Source organism: Larimichthys crocea, chromosome VI (genome assembly GCF_000972845.2).
Source record: "Larimichthys crocea isolate SSNF chromosome VI, L_crocea_2.0, whole genome shotgun sequence".
NCBI lineage: Eukaryota > Metazoa > Chordata > Actinopteri > Sciaenidae > Larimichthys > Larimichthys crocea.
Genome location: NC_040016.1, coordinates 2276502 through 2296425, shown reverse-complemented (window position 1 = coordinate 2296425; position 19924 = coordinate 2276502). Strand labels below are relative to the sequence as shown.

Sequence of the window (19924 nt, the reverse complement as noted above, 5' to 3'; positions counted from 1 at the left end):
AGAAGACAGGAAGCTGGAGCGCAAGATAGCTGGGTGGGGCCAATACTGCTGAGTGAGACTGATCTCTGTTCATTCTCTTGGCAGGCAGTCAGTGTGTGTACCCACTGTAGCATCATGGTCAGGATGGCAGCATGGGCAGAGTTGGGCAACGTTTGCCAGTGTGCCAGGGACAGAGGGGCAAGTCTATTGAGAAGCAGTGTGATGGACACAATGGGTGCGACAGACTTGCTGCATCAACAGGCTTTTTGCTGCTGTGGCCAGAAATAAACCATAAATACCCCCACTGGACTCCACCAAATGCTCACCAGGCCTCCACATCCACACACACCCTCACACTGAGAAAGACAGGAGAGAGAGAAAAGAAAGAGGAAAGACGGAGAGCGTGGCTGGTACGTGGTGCAGTGAGGCACAAGCCATCCAGGTAAAAAAAATTTTTAAGATCATCCCTCTTTCTGTCAGGTGAGATAGATGATCCTCTTCTAACTGCATCTGAATGCTTGCTTCTTAAGTAGCATTTTGTGCACTATATGTTACTTTAGCAAATAATACAAATAAAAGTGTGCAAATGTCTTGCTGATATATTACATTTGTGAACAACAAAATTATAACCAAGCAGTTGTGATAAAACGGAAACATCTGTGCTGTGTCTGCAGCTTTTTGAAGACCTACCTGTGACCATGTTTTTAAGTTTAATAATGTTTCTTCTATGAATTTAACAACTTTAGAGTAAAAAAAAAAATGTATCTAATGTCACCAAGTATGGCTCTGAACAATATAATTCCTCTGCTTTGTAAAGGGACAATGACAGACCAACAAGTAACCCCAGAGCAACTGCCAGCAGACAAGGGCCAAGGAGGTGCTGGAGCCACATATAAGGTACCGAAATGAACAAGAACTTTGCATGTGTTGAAATAAGAATAAGTCAGAAACATGAACAGCATGAATTGGAACTTTTGCTGTCTTGCAGTTGGCCTTTTTTGAGTATGAGAACTTCCGTGGAAAAAAAGTGGAGTTGTCTGGAGAGTGTACAGATGCATTTGAAAAGACAGAGAGAATTGGTTCAATCATTGTGGAGTCAGGACCGTGAGTAATCCATTCTCCCCTTCATCAAGTCCATTCAATTTTTACTGGATCTGTATCCTGTTTTCTAGTTGTTTCCCTTGCTTAGGACGTAGGTGTGCATCTATATATAATGCGTTTTCTTTGTATTGTCAGATGGGTGGGGTTTGAGCGTCCAGGTTTTGCAGGAGAGCAGTTTGTGCTGGAGAAAGGAGAGTATCCTCGGTGGAGCACCTGGACCAACAGCCAGAGTAGCTACAGCCTGAGCTCATTCAAGCCTCTGAAAGTGGTCAGTATTATCAGTGTAACTTCAGCAGATGTTACTTCCTGTCAGACATGCTCAAACCTGTTGTTTCTCTCTCCAGGACAGTGAAGATCATAAGCTGCACCTGTTTGAGAATGCAGGCTTTGAGGGTAGAAAGATGGAGATTGTTGATGAAGACGTCCCCAGTCTGTGGGCTCATGGTTTCCAGGACCGCGTGGCCAGTGTTAAGGCTATCAATGGAACGTAAGCTGCAACCTTCCCAGTGATAGATATTTGTTATAGTATATGTAGAATAGAGTATTTAATGAATGTGTATTTTTAGAAGCATGCCATTATTATGTAACCCTGTTCCCACGTTTTCCTACTTATCTTCCCTCTGAAGGTGGGTGGGATACATGTATCCAGGCTACAGAGGGCGTCAGTATGTGTTTGAGAATGGAGAATTCAAGCACTGGAACGACTGGGGAGCCACTGCACCTCATATCCAGTCCGTCCGACGTATACGAGACATGCAGTGGCACAAGAGAGGGTGCTATGTTCCCCCTGCCCCTACACCTACACCTACACCTCCCAACCCCACTCCCGCTCCTACTCCCGCCACCAATCCTATCCCTAAACCCGTCCCTAATCCTACTGCCAACACCAATTTAGCCCAAACTCAAACCCAACCTTAAAACAGCAACTCCAGCACCTCCTACACCAACTGGGCAGGCTAAAGGCAGTCAGCCAGTCCTCAGTCTCTTCACTACGCCCCGTGTTAGCCTAGAATATCTGAACATGCAATTTTGGAAAACTGGAGCTGACAATAAAATATGTAAATCTGTTGGAAATAAAGGTTTTGGTCCTGATTTTGTCTTATCTTATATTCATTTTTTTAAATATATTTTCACAGTAATGATAGACACTATGGGCGACACTGGTTAGCTTAGTTGGTAGAGTGTGCGCCCCATGCACAGAAGCTCAGTCCACAGTGGCCCAGGGTTTGAATCCGACCTCTGGCCATTTGCTTCATGTCATTCTTCTTTTTTCTCTTCCCAATTTCCTGTCACCCTTCAGCTGCCACTACACAACAAAGGTTTAGAAAGCCCAAAAAAATAGATAAAATAATAATGATAGAAACTATGTCAGTGCCTCTTAGTCCAGTTGACTCTGGCACAAATTGGCAACAGACTCACAGCCCTCAGAACAGTGATGACAAAAAAATAAAAAAGAGAAAAGGCACAATACCCAAGGAATCTTTCTCAAAGCTTCCTGAAATAACAGAGGTTTGACACAGTAATTTCATGGAGCAGACCATAATTTCTTGGCCACAAATTTGTTGATAAATTCAATTTAAAGTAGATTTGCATTACAGTACTGACTGGGAGCATTGCCCACATAGCATTATCAGCTATGAGATACAATTTGCACAAATCCTTTCACCAAATTTGAATATTTAAAAAAAAAAAAAAACATATATATATAATTATTTTAAGTTGGTCCAATTTAATTCATTCAATGTAATTTACCGTTGCCTTAAAATGTGAGTAGTTGAGTCCTATTTTTTTTTAATAAAAAGTAAAATCAAGTTAAACGGACTTAACAAGTTCAATAAACTTGACTTATTAAGCTGAATCAACAAGTGTCAAAGATTAGCTGAACCCACTAATAACTAATAAAATCTGCATGTAAGCAACTGGGAGACCTTAGTAACAAGTTTGAGGGTGAGGAGGAAAACAATAAATGCAAATGCACCTTTATGACCAGCACGTCATGCCTGACATGACAACCATCTTTTTTTAATGTCTTTTAATAGTTTTTATTTGGTTTGTTTTTATATATAATAAATCTTGCAACAAAAGGCTAAAGAAAAACAGTAAGGTCCTCCTCTGCTGTCTAAACATTACCCCAAAAATAGAAAGTACAGTACCCTCCCCTTTTCTCCTGTGGTTACAGATGGTATTTTAGATAATCAGCAGCTGCCTCTGTCAGATGAAACATTGTTTATTGTTACTCTACGATACTAACTGGCTCACCGCCGTTTATTAGTTGATATATGTTCACATATTCTTTTGGTTTCTTTTCTCCTCTATGAATAAAAAGAAATCTCTTTTTACGAGAGGCTTTCAATGGAGTCTCTCCTTGTTGTGGTGGTGGGTGAAAACATCAGTGATTGGTTTAAAACAACAACAGGACCCGCCCCGTAGAATTCCCGTGATCCAATCAGACGCCGCCGTCATTCAGCAGGCTCGCGAGGTGGGCGGCAAACGCGCAAAATTTGAAAGTTGACCGGAAGCAACGTTGACCGAGAGCAGTGTGCTCACCACCACGTCAATGCCTCTGTGTGTGTAATAAAACTAAATTATAGCTATCTGAATGGCAGTCCGGTGAGTAGGCTCACTCCGTGTTGTTTTTGTTTATGAAATATAACTGAAGAATGCTCGTGCGCGTCGTTTTAACGTTCATGTGTGCTCGTTAGCTAACGCTAGCCGACGTTAACGTACAGCACGCGTTGTTGACAGTTTGTAACCTCACAATGACGTCGGAGAAATCATCAATCCGCTAACGCGTTACATTTAACCACATTACTTCATTTCACCTCCACCTACTGTGTGTTCATTCGCTCAGGTCATCTGTTGTCAAGAAGCCATGTTGAAGTTCAAATACGTGAGTCAGGGAAGCCTGAAAACGCTGCCGTCCTCTGCGGACCCCATCACCAGCCGCAGCTCCAGGCTCAACCAGCTGTTCCAGGTAAAGTCTTAAAGCTTATTAATATGCTTTAGATACTTTATACAGTACATTAACCACAGATCACTAACGTTAAAATTAGTAACACCATCATCTAACGTCGGGTATATTTTGCCCGATATAATATCAGAATCAGAAATACTTTAATAATCCCAGGGGGAAATTATTTTTTGTTACAATACTCCAGTATACAAACAAACAAAAACAACATATGTAAACAAGTCACCATCTATTATGAACAAAAAAAACAACAACAACTATATATATATATAAACTATATATATTAAAGGTGTATATAAAAGATCAAATTTACAGTTAAATAATGTGCAAAAAGTAATGAAATGAATAAAATGCAGTTTTCATCAATTTATGTAAAAGTACAACACTGTATGCCAAATTGTAGTACTCTTCTTTAATTTCCCAATATACAATATCACATAAAATTTTAAAAAAGGTACCATTGGGGACCCTTTAAAATGGCAGCAAAATTATTGAAAAATCAGGTAATCCTTAATGAGAAATTTCCTAACAAAAAAAATGGAGCTGGGAACTTGTTCTTTGGTCCACCCATTCATGCGACATGTGAGCCTTGTCTGGTAAAGGCACAGTCTTTCTGCATCAAATTGTAGACGGACAAAAAATGGCACTCTCTATCACTAACGTTGGGTGAAAATCACCCAAACGCATGCCTCTTAGATGGGAGGAGGGAAACAAACATACCATTAATGACATCAGTGAGCAGCCTGAAGCTACCCAAGGACCCATGCAACTCAGACAGCAGCAACACAATGAAAATCACATGACAAGAATTGTGTGGGTGAAATTCACCCAAGGTTAGTGTTCTAGGGTTAAAACCAGCGACAGTAACTTCCAGTAGCTGACTTCCTTTTCCTGTGTTTATGTGTTGTCTCCAGGGTCGACTCAGCCTGTGTGGGCCGCAGGGAGGATGCACTATAGGTCGGGAAGAGTTTCTGGAGGCCCTGCTGCTACTGTACCAAGAGTGCAACTCCCCAGACCTTATGAAGATACATCATGTGGCAAACTTTGTCAATAAGTGTAAGCATACATTTTACACTTGTAAAATTTCTTTGTTTGTTGTTTTTGTTTTTGTGTGTGTGTGGCTAATCCAGTATTTTTCCCTCTGTACGCATTAGTTGATACACTTTGTATCAATTGATATAATTAGTTCAGCTTTTAAAAACATGCTTTCTTTTGAGCTGTGGTTTTTGAAAACCATAAAACCTTTATCCTGTTTCTAGTTAACAGTCTTTGCAGCATAAAGTGCCATCATCCTAAAATTCAGATTCCACAATTAGCAAATATAGATTATCCAAATTATACTAATGTGTTTCATGTATGTATTTCCCATGATTGTAAAATAATTTTTAAAATACTGATACCATTAGTATGATCATGTAACTGCATATCTCTAACAGACTATGACCTATTTATTTGTGTATATTTACAATTTTACATCCTAGTTGTTTCGCTTAATTTCTCAGAAACAATAAGTGTAAAACCTCTGTGTGTTTTGTGTGTGTCTTGTCAAACAGTTTCGGAAATGGTCTCAGAGCTACAGGCCCTGCAGCCTTGTCTTCATGACTTTGAAGTGCGCGCAGTGGTGGGTCGTGGTCGCTTTGCTGAAGTCCAAGTAGTCCGGGAGAAGGCCACTGGGGATGTTTGTGCGCTGAAAGTCATGAACAAGACAGTTTTACGCACTCAAGAAAATGTAAGATTCATCTAGTTTGTAAGTTAAAACAGGCTAGTAAAATATTGAATAGATATGTTGTTGATGTTTAGATTTTTGTTTTTACAACATAATAGGCCTTTTATAGAGATGACATTTTTATTTGTCATAGTTGGAAAATAATAAATTGAATGACTAAATGCTAAATGCCTCTTAGCTGTTACAGTTTCAGGGTCCTAGATGCCGGCTCATTGTCACACTGTCATGACTTACTGGGGCACATAGCCATTGCTAATATTATAAATCACATCTGTGCTTTTCCTGCTGTGACAAATCAAAATGTCTGCAGTGAAGAGCTTTTTCTGGGGATTTTCTTTTAACCTACTTCTGTGTTTCAAAGTTGCTGTCTAAAAAAGGCCCACTGGAGGGTGCTGTAGGGTTGAATACAACAAAACAAAATTTGGGTACATTATTTCACAGCTGTGTACTCTGGCATGTGACTAATGGAACAGATCTGAGTCACCAATGGTACATGAGCTGCGACAAGGGTCTGAAGTGAGCAACACTGTGAACAAGAAATGATTTGTTCATGCCACCTGTGATTACTTTACAGAATTTTAAATTACACTCATAAAACGTAAAAAAGTAAAAATACAAAAGTTTAAGATTACATTTAAACCCCAGTGAAGCTATGTGGTTCTCAGTATTTTAGACAGATGTGGCTAATAGCCTACACTACTCACAGTAACAATTTGTTCATAATTTTCCCAATTCTTCTCCAGGTGGTTTTTCATGAAGAGGAGCGAAGGATCCTGGCTCTGAACAGCAGTCCCTGGATCCCACAGCTTCTCTATGCCTTCCAGGATAAAGAACATGTCTATCTGGTGAGGCTGCAGGGTTTTTTGATGTTGAGGATGGACTGACATGGCTATGTTACATAAATTTCTCCTTGTCGAAGGAATGTTGGGAAAATCTTGGCAATTTCCATAAGTTAAAGGAGTGCAACGGGGTAGTAAACATGCCATACTTGTTGGGTATAACATATATATTTTAAAACTAGGGTCGTAGTACAGGCTTTTTTGTTGGAGGTGTCGGGGTAGTGTTTTGAAATATACCAAATGAAAAAAAATGCATGTCACCTGGTTCCAACTCAACCACAAGTGTGTGAGTGTTTGAAAGATCTGGAGTTATTCAATTTATCCAAAGTACCGACCATTATGGATTATCAGTGATTGTAGTAGTAGATTAAATTAATATTCTTGTGGTGTCTTTACACAGAGTGTAACATTATAAAGAAGTTTTTTTTTAAAGTAAACTGTTGTTTGAGTCATTGGTGACTCATTAACATTTTGAAACAACCTGTATAGTGCAGTGGCATAAAACGATCCAGTCTTCCAGTCGTGAAATGTAATTTGGTATATTCTTTATGTTGGTTGATAGTTGTTTCAGTTTAAATGATTTTTCTTAATGTTGCTTTTAAAATAAATATATATATAGATATATATATATATATATATATATATATATATATAGATATATATAATATTATCCTACAATTTTGGGAAAATATCCAGTCAGTTGAATAGAAGACAATAGTCAGGATGTGTTTACCTAGCTGTACTAAAAAAAATAGAAGCGAGGGCTGATCTCCATCAAAAGTTAAAAAAAATCAAAATCCATCAAAACTGCTGTCACTGGGCTCAGCTTTGGTTTCTGCTGGCTTATTTGTATAAATCAGTGTACAAGACAGCTGTATTGGAAGGTGTTTTTTCATTTTCTTTCACAGCTGTGGTTTCCAGAATGTGACTAATAAAACACTCGGATCAGTCAGAATACTACATGAGTTTCCACAGGAAGGGATCCGTCAAGAGCAATGCAAAGAACAACTTCTATAGAGGAAATTCTTTGAAGTAAGGGGAATAGTTAGCCTTTAGCCACAAGATAAAAAAGCAAACAAACAACAACAAAAAGTCCAGCAACTTCACAGTTTTGTTTTGTCATCATATTAGCTTGCTATCTATCCACCAGTACAGCCAAAAATCACCAGGGTTTTGTTCAGATTATTCGGTGCTGGTGAGTCATCTGAGCAGGACCTCTGAGTGGTTCTGTGCAGTCTTTGAGCATAGCTGTGATTTAGTAGCTAATTTATTTAGTAACTAAAATCATGCCATGTTCCAGAAACTACGACTGTGATAAAACCGTGTTCCACCTACAAGTGAAACACCATCTGGATCTCTGTACTTAATGTGGATTAGTAGATTATGCTCTAGTTATTTTTTTTTAAATGTTGGTGTCCCTCTAATCTTGATTAACTAATCTTCAGCCATGAAGCACAGTGTCAGTTTCGTCCACAGACAACGTCCAAGTGTAATCATGGTGAAGGCCAGTAACCTCACAAAGAATCAACATTTTGACCTGTTAGCATACTGTTAGCTGCCCTTTGTTTATTTCTTTCACTCTCCTTATAACCCCCCATCATGCCCCCTGCATGTATGTCTCCATTCTTCCTCCTCCTCTCTTTTCACTCCCCCTCTGTCTCACCCTGCTCTCTAACTGAGCATGGAGGAAAATACAAAGCATCCATCTTTATCCGTGTGTCAGAGAGGCACCCAGTCTCCCTGTTGCTAGGTAACACTGGAGAATGCTCCCGTTCATTCAGACTCGCCGACCATTCATGCAGCAGGGGCTCTCGAGTGTTATGGCTGTATTGCAGCCACCATAAAGCTCAAATCAGCCTGACCAATGCGTTTCATCTCAGGATGCAGACAGCAGAAAAGAGAACTTGAGTCAGACATGACCAAAGTGGATTTGTTTTTCCAAACTAATAAGATGCTTATTGATTTATCTTTTTTATTTTCTTGTTGTGGCATGTTGCTTTGACTGTAAATGTCTTGATTTAGCCTGTGGTCACAGATACACAAGACAATTGCAGTTATTCTTGGTATATTTTTAGCTATTGAAGACGAATCCTTTGACTGCAGTATCATAGATAAATCTGCAATGCTATACTGTGTTGCATAACTGAATCTATAATGAGGCGAGCCACCCTATAATCTTAAGCTGAATAGAGCTTTGATGTACACTCAAGCACTTGTGCTCATACACTTGTTGCTTTGTTTTTCTTTTTGAATACAGGACTATTTATAGGCATGCATAAATGTTTCAACAGCGTGTGACCCTCCTGTTCATTTTAATCATATTCATTCAAATTCAAAGCGCTGGCCATAGTTTTATACTGTCAGTTTCTGACTGCATACAAATGTGTCTCCAGGCGATGGAGTACTTGCCAGGAGGTGACCTGATGTCCCTACTAAACAGATACGAGGATCAGTTTGATGAGTCCATGGCTCAGTTCTACTTGGCTGAGCTGGTAGAGGCTATTCATGCTGTCCACCAGCTGGGTTATGTCCACAGGTAAGACACCACCTACTAAAGCCAACCTATCAATGGTAAAGGACATTTCAGGAATAACACAATTAAAGAAGTAATGCCAGAAATCCCAAGATGGTATTTGTAGTCTTGCATCTTCACTAAATGTCATAATTTGTTTACTTTTAGTTTTTACCTGAAGGAAACATTAACTGGGCATAGCATTGTAATTTAACCTGGGGCACGGAGTGTGATGTTACGTAACACAAAAACATTGCTGGAGTTTACAAATGTATTCCATTATCATCAGAGCGGCAGACATATTACAGTAATCAAGCAACAAACAGCTCTGTAAAAGCAGTATCAAATCCCCTCTAAACTATCCACTTGCAGAGATGTCAAACCAGAGAATGTTCTCATCGATCGGACTGGTCACATTAAGCTGGCAGACTTTGGATCAGCTGCCAGGCTGACTTCTAACAGAACAGTAAGTAGATTATAGAGTTTGCTCTGTGCATTAACTTCAGTATGATTTGCAGTGACATTGTGTTTTATTGACGTGTTTTCAGGTGGCATCTCCCACAGTGCCTGTTGGGACCCAGGACTTCCTCTCCCCTGAGGTCCTGGCCGCCATGAATGGGGGCTCTCAGAGCACCTATGGGGTTGAGTGTGACTGGTGGTCCCTTGGTGTCATAGCCTATGAGATGATTTATGCCAGGTCGCCTTTTGCTGAAGGCACTTCTACCAAGACAATCCATAACATCCTCAACTACAAGGTACATAGATGGTCACTTTGACATTGGCCACTAGTTGTACTTGATCTGTGACAATCTGTTACTTAGAAATGCAGATGGATGAAGTAACCTGTCGACTTGATGGAAATATGCCATCTAATTTACTTAAAGTAATATCTGATCAGTCAAGGCATTATGTAATGAGTCCTTGTCCATGTTGTTTGCCCCCAGCGTTTTCTTAAGTTTCCGGAGGAGCCGCGGGCCAGTAAGCAGTTTGTAGACCTGCTGCAGAGATTGCTGTGTGGAGCCAAAGAGCGACTGGGTTTCCAGGGACTCCGCTGTCATTCTTTCTTCTCCAGCGTAGACTGGAACAATTTAAGACAAGGTGAGGAGATTCCTCTCCCTTGAGACTCTGTTCTTCTGTCTTTCCAGTAAAAAAAAATGCTCAATTTAGTTTGCAATGACACATTGTCACTGTAATCGCGTTACTGGACAGATGATGTATGACTAGTTGTCAAGTATTAATGTTGTTCAAAATATACATAAATGTATTGTGTGCTTGTGGTGGCACATGCACAACAAACAGCAATTGCACTCGCCCGTGGTGTTATCGGTAGTAAAATAATTAGATTCTGTGTGCCGTTGGCAGTAGGCCAGCTCTTTCCTGAGGAGGAGAATGGGAGGGAGGCAGAGACAAGAAGCGAGGCAGACAGAGCAAAGATCTGCAACTCATCTGCTTCTCAACAGACGCAGCACAAATCTTTTTTACGCTAGCGACACCAGGCACGCTCTCTGTGGCGGAAATACATGTGCTCGAACGTCATTGTCGCTATCAAATCTGAGTGTGAATGACAAAGAGTATGAGATTTTCACCTGATCATCTGAGGGAAAACACACCCATAACATTCACATTAATGGTCATTTTCAGTGAAGCATGGTCACATTAAAGAACCGCAGCCATACAGTGGCTCTATAATTCAAAACGTACAGCTGCAGGGGTGATGAGTGTTTATTTTGCTGTGCAGAACCCCTCATGCCTTTTTGTGATTCTGAAGCGATTATTAAATATTGCTATGCCGGTCAGTTCCTCTGAGCTGTTTTCCAGTTTATAATATTGCTATCAACGCTGAATATTAATTAATCTAGTTGTTTGTTCAAAATCCTCTTGATTATCAGCAGACAGTTTGAAATGCAGAAGCTTTTTAATCCCTGTGTGCTGAAGAGAAGATCTATTGATTTTTTATTTTTTTTTAACTTCTTTTTTCCCCCTGAATGTTAATTGTATTAATTGATTCTCTTTGAGTGATAAATATAAATACAGTATAAAAAAGAGAATCCCATACGTAGATGTTTATATTATAAAGAAGAATTGGTATATTGATAAGTAGACACAGATAGAGCTTTATGCTTCAGCTCTGGCTCCAGCTGATTAGCTTGCTCTGCTGCAGTGAGGGAGAGCGAGTGAGCATGTGTGTATGAGAGAGAGGGAGAGGGCGAAGGAGGGAGGGAGGGACAGAGAGGCAGCATGTGCATCAACGCGCGACTTACCGCACTCTAGGCTCCCACCGTTCTCCACCGTTCCTCCTCCCTTCCTTTCTCTCCCCTTTCTCCTTGTTGTGTTTTTTTTTATTTTGTCCGTTTTTTTTTTATTTATTTATTTTTTGTTTCACTACTTTGCTCGTCGCCGATTCCTTTCTCCTTGCCTTCTCTTACTTCCTCCTCTCATCCTTTCCCCTGCAGTTCTCCCGCCTTTTGTTCCTGCGTTGCACGCTGAAGATGACACCTCTAATTTTGAGGAGCCGGAGCAGGCAGCCCCCCGGCCAGCCTCAGCAGCCCAGCGAGGAGCTCTGCCAGTGGGCTTCCGGGGCCAGGATCTGCCCTTTCTAGGCTGGTTCTTCAGCAGAGCGTTGACAACATTGGCCAAAACTGAGTAAGTGTTATCTGTTTACTACGCATTCTCTGGATTTATTTCAGACGACCCTTCTTTTTCCTGTAACGCAGAGACCTCCTGAATACACCTCTCAACACACCTTTGTCGTCTCTCAAGACCCCCATGCTACCATTGGCTGTTGTTCTACCATTATACTCTCCATTACCACGGCAACAAATTCCAGGTATCCCTGTTTTGGGTGACCTGGTGTGGTGCCCTGGGCAGTTGGTGTTGTATTCCTGTCATTAGTGTTGTGCCTGATGAGACCAAAATGGGTTTGGCCATATGCTGTGTCAGACAAGGAATGAGGGAGGGGAGGGATCTCCCTGTTTTCTGGTGCTCTCTTCTTCTGATTCCTGATTTTGTGCTTTGGGATCACACATAGTTGATCCAACGCATAGATACATCAAATGAATGGACCAGAGGGTGTGAGCTGGCATTATGTTGCCACTGGCGCTGATTGGTATGCGGCTGAGTGTGTCAATGAGGTTTACTGAGAGGTGGAACCCCAGACACAGACACACTCCCACCCTTGCTGCTGTTATTGTGCTTTCTCTGTTCCTGTGCAGTATAATGGGCTTCTGACTTTTATAGCATGGGTTTTGGGACTTTAATTATCCCTAATGGTGTTTGGCTTCTTAACCTCTGATAATAATGCAAGAGGATGGGTTTCATTTTTGTAGCCCCATGGCAGTGCTTTAGCAGGTTAATGGTCCTGGAGACTGCGGATCATGACAGCAGCAGCAACAGAAAGGGAAGGAAAAGCGTTAGCAGATTAGACAGGGAAAAGGATGAGAGCTCAGATTGGGGAAGAGAATCTATTTCTATGGTTACTACCGTGATGTTTTTTTTTTTTTCCTCCCAGTCCCCACCCCCATCTTTACCCGTCTCATCTCCTCCTCTCTTTTTTTCCTCCCTCTTCTAATGTCTCTGTCTCTTGCTGTTACACCATCAGTCATTTGCTCATGGTTTTTAACTGAAGCAGCAACTGAAGTCATTTTCTTTGCTGCGTTTTGATTAAGAGGAGCTCAGAGCTCATAAAATCTGTCAAATCTGTGTGTGGGTGAATGCATATGCGTGTTCATTACATCCCCAAAAGAGGGGCTGAGAGAGAACTGAATAAACCCAGAATCAGACATAATGAATTGCTAATCATGTGTTTTGGGGGTTCCTGACATCCTTTTTTTTTATTCTGTGTGAACTGTCTGATTCCTCATTAGTAAAATTCAATAACAAAAAACAAAATACTCAAAGAAAAAAAAAATCTATCTGTGATTTACTGTCAAAAAGTCATTAAATTTGAGATAACACAGGACAGTTACAAATTGTGACAGATGTCAGATGGTCTGTTTTGTCAGTCATCTAGCACTTCAGTCGAGAGCAGAGATATCCCGTCATGACCGGATTCCCATGAATGGATACGGCCAGATGGCCACAGTATGGATATTCATAGTCCCTAGAGGATGATTCCTATTAATTGACTTTTCATCTGGTCAGAATTTTGCCTTGGCATGGTAACACAGCAATTAATGTCCCAATTTTCAGGTAATCTGTTGAAGACTTTCATATTTTTTGGAGGATGATAAAGAAATATAAATGCAAGAATACGTTTCAGTCTAAGATGGTAATGATTAATAAAACAGTGTGTGTTTTAGAGGTACCTTTGGACTAAAGCAGGCTTGAGCAAAAAGTTGCAACGTTTCACCGAATGATCTGGTGTTCAGCTTTTCCCATCTTCAGTTTGAATGGAGCCGTTTATTTGGTTTTGACCAGTTACAGTCATTTTTTGGTCATTTACAAAAATGACTGCAGCTTCTTTGTGTTACCCTGCTTGTGTGTATTCTGATCTGTTGTGTCTAGGATTGTGTGTTTTGATCATGTGTTCTTCAGCGTGTGCATGCTTTTGTGAATGTATGCTTTCTGTTTACCTGATCAGTGTCGCAAAGCCTTTAACTTGCATACTTTCCCTAAGCCCCCGTCTCTCTTTGATTCTTCAATAATGCGGTCTGCGCTGGCTACTCATTTATTTTCCTCTCCACAGTACAAAGACGTGACTACCACATTCCTCAGTTAGGAAACAAGTAGCCTGGCAATTTCTCTCATGTGAAAACATTTTATTTTATATTTTTGAGATTTAGTTTTTTTAGAACATTTAACGTACAACCCATGGTTCCTTCAAAACATTATTCATAATCGCTCCAGTTTTTTTAAATTATAGATATAAAAAGATGTGAATGGAGAGAAATCAGCAGAAGGTGATGAAGAAATTCATCCATGTCTATGCCTGCCTAAGGTTCAAATGGACCACCATTTTTGACAGTTTTAAGAAAGATACAGATAAAAAAAACATGCATCTTAATGCATTCCAACCCCACATGAGGATATTTAAATTGTCATGTTTTCTGTACTGTGGCCCCCAAAACTGTTCAACTAGGCTCTGGAGAACTTGATGAATTTTGATGTCTAACATAAATTTTTAATTGGCATCAGATTCAGCTAGCTGGAACGCTTCTTCATTTAAAATCTTGTGGAAAAAAAATGGCTATTGCTGTGTGTATGACTGTTTGGAGACTGCCTGTATTATGTTTGTATATACATACACACATATAAAGATATGAAAACCTATATATCTACTGTCTATATATGTGTGTGCACATTTCAGGGGGATGTTTTCGATGCAGAGAGACGAAGGGAGCAGTGCTTGCTTTCGTGATTATTTTTAACACTGTGACTCAGTCTGAGTCAATTTTATTAAAGATCCCTCTGCAGTATTTGTGAACTCATTCATACAGACCCATTCATTCATTTAGGAGACTTGTGTTTCGGTCTTTTCTCTGGTCAAGAGAAAGGTGAAAATTCACTTTTGCTCTAAATCTAAAAAGAACAAGAAACAAAATAGGACATGAGCTTAGATAAACAAGAAAAAATAGTGTGTTGCTCTCACTACAGAGCTCTGTGCAGACCAACCCCAAGCAAAAGCATAGCCCAAATTCTCCTGTCACATTATTTTGTCAGGCAAACAGCAAATTTTCCCAGGTCTACATGGCTCGTTTGTTCATGTAGTTTGTTTCGTCCTGAATATACCACGGCGAAAATATACTCGGCTGTTTCTCACTTGAAAAATGCCCTGTTGAATGTTGTAATCCTAATTGTTGTCAGTATCCTTGTTATGACTAGATGTTCTTTAGAGTGTTTTTCTGTAAAAAGGAAACTGTAGTCAACGCACATTTTTATGCTGCCAGTGTCTGCTGCTCATTTATGATGTGTGGGTGTTGTGTCTGCATTTCAGCCAGCTTAATTACAGCTACGATACTTAAGACTTGCCGATACATGATGCGGCTCTATTTCAGGATTAGACTTTAAGTTATCCTCTTTTTGGTTAGCTGATATGATACTTTGCTAATTGATTTCTCTTGACCGTGACATGTGCGCCATGTTTATTTTGATGTGTGCTACCGCAGGCATGTAGTACTTGTGTTGGGCTCCAATGGAACTATATATGTTGTCCTTTAGGTCAGTGTCCGCGGGCCTCAACTCTCCTGCTAAGACCAACTCCATGGAAAAGAAACTGCACCTTAAAAGCAGAGAACTACAGGAAACTCAAGACAAATGTCACAAGGTGAAGGTAGACCTTTTGCTTTTTATATGTTTTACTTTTTCATATTTCATCACCAGTCTATATGGCAAACAAGTCATTCACAGCTCTGTCAAGAGATGGCTAGAAGAAGGCTGCTGATGGCTGACTGAAAACTGTATTTCCATATTGTGGAATTTAGTTTTAAGCAACAAAAATGATGCCATCATGGGCTTTATAACCAGACGTTCTTGGTTTATTCTGGCTGACTGTCTTTAATACAGATCAAGTGGGCTTCTGGTGCTTCGGTAGAAAGCCAAGTTAATTTTGTCGTGTGTACATCATTATTACTACATTTGTCTTGAAGCATTCAGAGTTGGGTGAAAATAGAGTGGAATAAGTCAGCTGTCATCACAGTCCGTTGATGAACAATTCTCACCCTTTTTAAATGAGCATTTTGAGTTATTTTCATTTCTATTGCATTTAAGGCACAAAAAGTAATACAAAAAACAACCTCTGTATACCACCGTAAGTTAACAACTAATCGTTGTTCAACTAATTGTGCTGTTTTCTCTGGTGGATCCAGATGGAGCAGGAGATCTCCAGGTTCCAGCGTAAAATGACTGACCTGGAGTCAGTACTCCACCAGAAGGATGTGGAGCTGAAGGCGTCTGAGACGCAGAGGAGCATTCTGGAGCAAGACCTCGCCACCTACATTACCGAGTGCAGCGTGAGTCATAATAACAACTGTGTCGGTGTGTGTGCAGAATTTTAAAAAATGTTTAAACATAGTAATGTTGTTAGGTAAGTTTGTGTTTTTTGTTTTTGTTGTGTACTTGGTGTATCGCTTTTCTCGACATCTCCAAAAAATCAGTATTGATTTGAATGAGCTGCAGCCTTGAGTTTGTGTGCACATATGTGTTTGCAGAGCCTAAAGCGAAGCCTGGAAGAGGCACGTGTGGAGGTCTCCAGAGAGGATGACAAGGCCATGCAGCTGCTGCATGACATCCGCGAACAGAGCAACAAGCTGCAGGAAATTAAAGAGCAAGTATGTAATTCTCCTCATTCAAGCGATCCTCTGTCTCCTCCTTCTCATCACAATAATGATGCGGTTGATTTGGAGAATTTTCTCTAAACACTTTAAGAGGTATTTACTGTATACTAAAAAAAAATGTGCAGTGAAAATGGATTCCTACTGCATCCACAGAGCCATCTTATCAGTTATATTTGAGGAGGTTCTTTCCATAGTGGCCATCATAACTGATAAAGGTGTAATAAAGGAGCAGTGAGATTATACTCTTCTCAGTGTGTCCCTGTTACACAGGCAGGGCTTCCCCTCTGAGGACTCCCTTGTCTTCAGCACTTATAAAGGTCATCTCTGCAGATGGCATCCCTGCAATGTACAAAAGTGCAGGAGGCTTTGATCATTAGTCAAGAGATTGGCGTACGCTCCTCCCAGGGGAACGACACACAGCATTCATATTTTTTTTAAATGAATATTTATGATTCAAATGAAGTTAAGGATGTTATTTCACTGATTTAAAAACACAAGACAAGACACATCATCCCTCATGATCATCCCTCAATCGAGTGGCCTCATGCAGCATTGTTTTCAGTGGTTGAAAATCTTGGTGCACAGGAAGTGACGAATGAAAGCATGAGTTTACTAAATCAGTGTAACTTGTCTTGCAAAGATTTTTATAGTCGTAAGCAGTTATTTTTCCTTTTACTTGTCATCCGTGTAGTGCAAAGTTGCCAACTACAGCTCTAAAGTGGTAATCCTTGAGTTGTTATCTTTTGATTTTGACACATTTGGTGATAAATGGTCATTGCTGCAGTGCACTGCAGTTTCTATAGAACTCTGCACAATGAACCAGTGTCAGCAGATCTGGGAAGTATATCTTTGTCTGTATAGCATTGGCAGCAATTGTTGCCAGTGCTAAGAGCTCAGTTCCTCTGTTCAGGCGGTGCCAAACAATCTCCTGCTGCTGTTGTATCTTGTCAAAATGTGCACATTAAGACCTGTTTTTTTTTTTTTTTAAGAAATACATTTTTTAAATAAAATAATTGTATTTAGTTTATTTTATTTTAGTAATTTTATGTAAGAAACACACACTGCATGTACCAAGTCTATTGCTGAGTTAAATAATTTTGTAACACAATGGAAATTTGAAAATGTCATGGTGTATTGTTTTCAAACTAAACTAAGTTTTTCTTTGCTGAGAAAGAAAAATGTGTTTTTCAAGAAAATAAAAACTCATTTTCTCACTTACATGACAACAGTGATTTGTCTCCAGCTTGTACAGAATGAGCGTGATCACAGCCTGAAGTCCTTGGGCAGGTTTCAAACTATTATAAGGGACATACTATCTGTAAGATGATCATTGTGCTGGTGAACTTAACTAAACGTGTTAATTGATATACAGTCGGTGTTCAGCGGGCAGTTTTTTCTTTTCCATATCGATGACCACTGTGTGCTATCTATGGACTCAGGAATACCATGCCCAGCTGGAGGAGATGCAGGTGACCATCAGGCAGCTGGAAGAGGACCTGTCAGCTGCCCGACGCCGCAGTGACCTCTACGAAGCTGAACTTCGAGACTCCAGGCAGACAAGTGAGGAACTGAAAAGGAAAGCTGTGGAATACCAGCAGAGAATCCAGAAGGTATGTTTGCACCACAGATACTCACACAATATAAATGTGTGTCAAGTAAGAGGCGGTGGATTCACTTTTGGTCCCTGAAGCAGAATCCAGGCAGAAAATTCACTATGTGAAAGGGGGGCAAGAAACCCTGGCAGTGCTCCAGGTGCCAAGGAACACGGTTCACAAACATTAATCAAATCTTTGAAAAACAAACCCAAAGTAAAAATAATTGTGTTTGTTTCTCTACTGTATGCTTTGGGTAGCTGTAACATTGTGTTATCTTCTTACTCAAAACATTAAAAACCAGCCAGATAAAACAGCAGTGTTTTCTATAAATGAAGGCCACACTGTGCATTATACTACACTACTTCACATGTACTATAGTTTTACATCACTCTAGGCTATTTGCTAAAGTCACAGCTTAGAAGAGACAAACAGACAATCTGCAAAGAACACTGTCCTTTCCTGTTTGATTTGTTGTGTAGTGTCTGATAAAATCTGATACCATCCATCCAGCATTACTGATTATAAAATTGCAGACCACTCATTTAATCTGACAGACTTCAGATGGACTGAAATGCCAAATGTTTCTTTGTAAAATACATTACATTTGATGCTACACTATAATTGTGCTTGATGGTGCCTTAAAGCAGGCTTTTGATTTTCAATGATCCTTTACAGAGAATAAAGAGTATTATATTATTCTCCTTATAGAATAATATGAGGACCCCTCATAAGCATCAATTTGAATAAATAACCGTGGTCTAGTTTTTACACATCTATAATCTTAGTTATGTGAAAGAAGAAGACAAAAGGAATGTATTAGAAATATATTGGACATATATTAAAAATATTTACCCTGTCTAGACACAGAATAAATGATGCATACTTGTATTTTTTAAGTGTAATTCTTTCGAATACCTTTGTCAATGATAATTTAAAGGAATAAATTGAATAAATCACAAACTGTATTTGAGAAGTACTCCCTTCGACTGACCCTTAAATATAATAACATGTGATATTCATTTTCATCTTAAAAACAAAAACATCTCTTGATGTGCAATTAATCAAAGTCCAAATATAGTTCCAAGTAAACTCGAAGATAATATATTTAATAGCATTGTGACATTCACAAATAAGCTGAAATGGTTGGGTCACATGGTTTGGAAGCCCTCTAGATGCTGCCTTTTTAGAAGTGGCCTGGACACTCTGATTGGGAGGAGACCCCAATAGCAGACTCTCTTGGCCTGGAAGCACTTTGGGATTCTTCAGGAGAAAGACAAGACCAAACTCATGGGAGCTGCTTTGCTTTGCCAGTTTTTTTGCCACTGCAAAGCACTAGAAAGTAGATGGATTGTACTTTATTGATCAGTCTCTACTTTTCAGGCTAAAGAGCAGGGCAAAGCTGAGGTGGAGGAACTTCTCTCCAAACTAGAGAAGGTAACAGATCAAGCTTGTCAGATTAATCTACTTGCTTAGTCTTAAAGGTTCCTGACTGAGTTCAATGTGTGTTGTTTTTTGTTTTGTTTTTTTCAGACCAATTCAGAGCAGCAGGTGAAAATCCAGGAGCTCCAGGACAAATTGTCCAAGGTAAATTAATTGTTGTCTTTGTTGCAGTTATTACTTTAAGAAAAGTAAAAACTGCAACAAGTTAGTTAATAGTTATTATTTTAAGAAAACATTTATTCAAATATTATTTACATATTCATTCGTTTTTTATTCAACACATCTCTATTGACTTAATGCTGGATCAATGAGACCACAGCATATAAAGGACGCCACACACAAAAAAAAAAGGATTCTGTGGGCACCCTGCACTTCCCCACTAACTAGGGAAAAACAGGCCTAACTTAACACAAAACGACAAACAAGACTACCGGTGGTGTCCAACTCAAACTAAAATAAGAAAAGAAGGTTCGGTTCAGCTCAAAAGAAA

The 19924-nt window shown here is 39.7% G+C and overlaps 2 protein-coding genes across 8 annotated transcripts in view; both read left to right on the top strand.

Moving 5' to 3' along the window:
- The first annotated feature begins 283 nt into the window (after window positions 1-283).
- On the top strand, window positions 284-2172 carry LOC104921054 (beta-crystallin B3). Its single transcript, XM_010733486.3, has 6 exons — window positions 284-421; window positions 797-876; window positions 968-1083; window positions 1216-1348; window positions 1425-1567; window positions 1707-2172. The coding sequence occupies exons 2-6, from the start codon at window positions 802-804 to the stop codon at window positions 1996-1998; spliced, it is 759 nt and encodes a 252-aa protein (XP_010731788.2). The 5' UTR covers window positions 284-421; window positions 797-801; the 3' UTR covers window positions 1999-2172.
- Window positions 2173-3545: 1373 nt separating this feature from the next.
- Window positions 3546-19924, top strand: part of cita (citron rho-interacting serine/threonine kinase a) — a 36794-nt gene continuing 20415 nt past the window's right edge. For 6 of the 7 annotated variants that reach the window (XM_027279281.1, XM_027279277.1, XM_027279280.1 and 3 more), the window contains exons 1-16: window positions 3547-3690; window positions 3932-4054; window positions 4966-5107; window positions 5605-5780; window positions 6521-6622; window positions 9010-9152; window positions 9501-9594; window positions 9677-9883; window positions 10073-10226; window positions 11582-11771; window positions 15285-15390; window positions 15932-16075; window positions 16274-16393; window positions 17839-18009; window positions 19375-19428; window positions 19525-19578. In XM_027279281.1, coding sequence (XP_027135082.1) covers window positions 3953-4054; window positions 4966-5107; window positions 5605-5780; window positions 6521-6622; window positions 9010-9152; window positions 9501-9594; window positions 9677-9883; window positions 10073-10226; window positions 11582-11771; window positions 15285-15390; window positions 15932-16075; window positions 16274-16393; window positions 17839-18009; window positions 19375-19428; window positions 19525-19578 — 1959 coding nt within the window. In that variant the 5' untranslated portion in view covers window positions 3547-3690; window positions 3932-3952. Of the gene's footprint in view, window positions 3691-3931; window positions 4055-4965; window positions 5108-5604; window positions 5781-6520; window positions 6623-9009; window positions 9153-9500; window positions 9595-9676; window positions 9884-10072; window positions 10227-11581; window positions 11772-15284; window positions 15391-15931; window positions 16076-16273; window positions 16394-17838; window positions 18010-19374; window positions 19429-19524; window positions 19579-19924 lie in introns of all 7 variants that reach the window. The other variant, XM_027279282.1, reaches the window with a different exon arrangement.

Bases quoted from the DNA above. Each gene is read 5' to 3' on its own strand.
- LOC104921054 (XM_010733486.3), top strand. From the start codon at position 802: ATGACAGACCAACAAGTAACCCCAGAGCAACTGCCAGCAGACAAGGGC. The intron at 877-967 runs GTACCGAAATGA...GCTGTCTTGCAG, and splicing joins GTGCTGGAGCCACATATAAG to TTGGCCTTTTTTGAGTATGA. The intron at 1,084-1,215 runs GTGAGTAATCCA...TTGTATTGTCAG, and splicing joins ATCATTGTGGAGTCAGGACC to ATGGGTGGGGTTTGAGCGTC.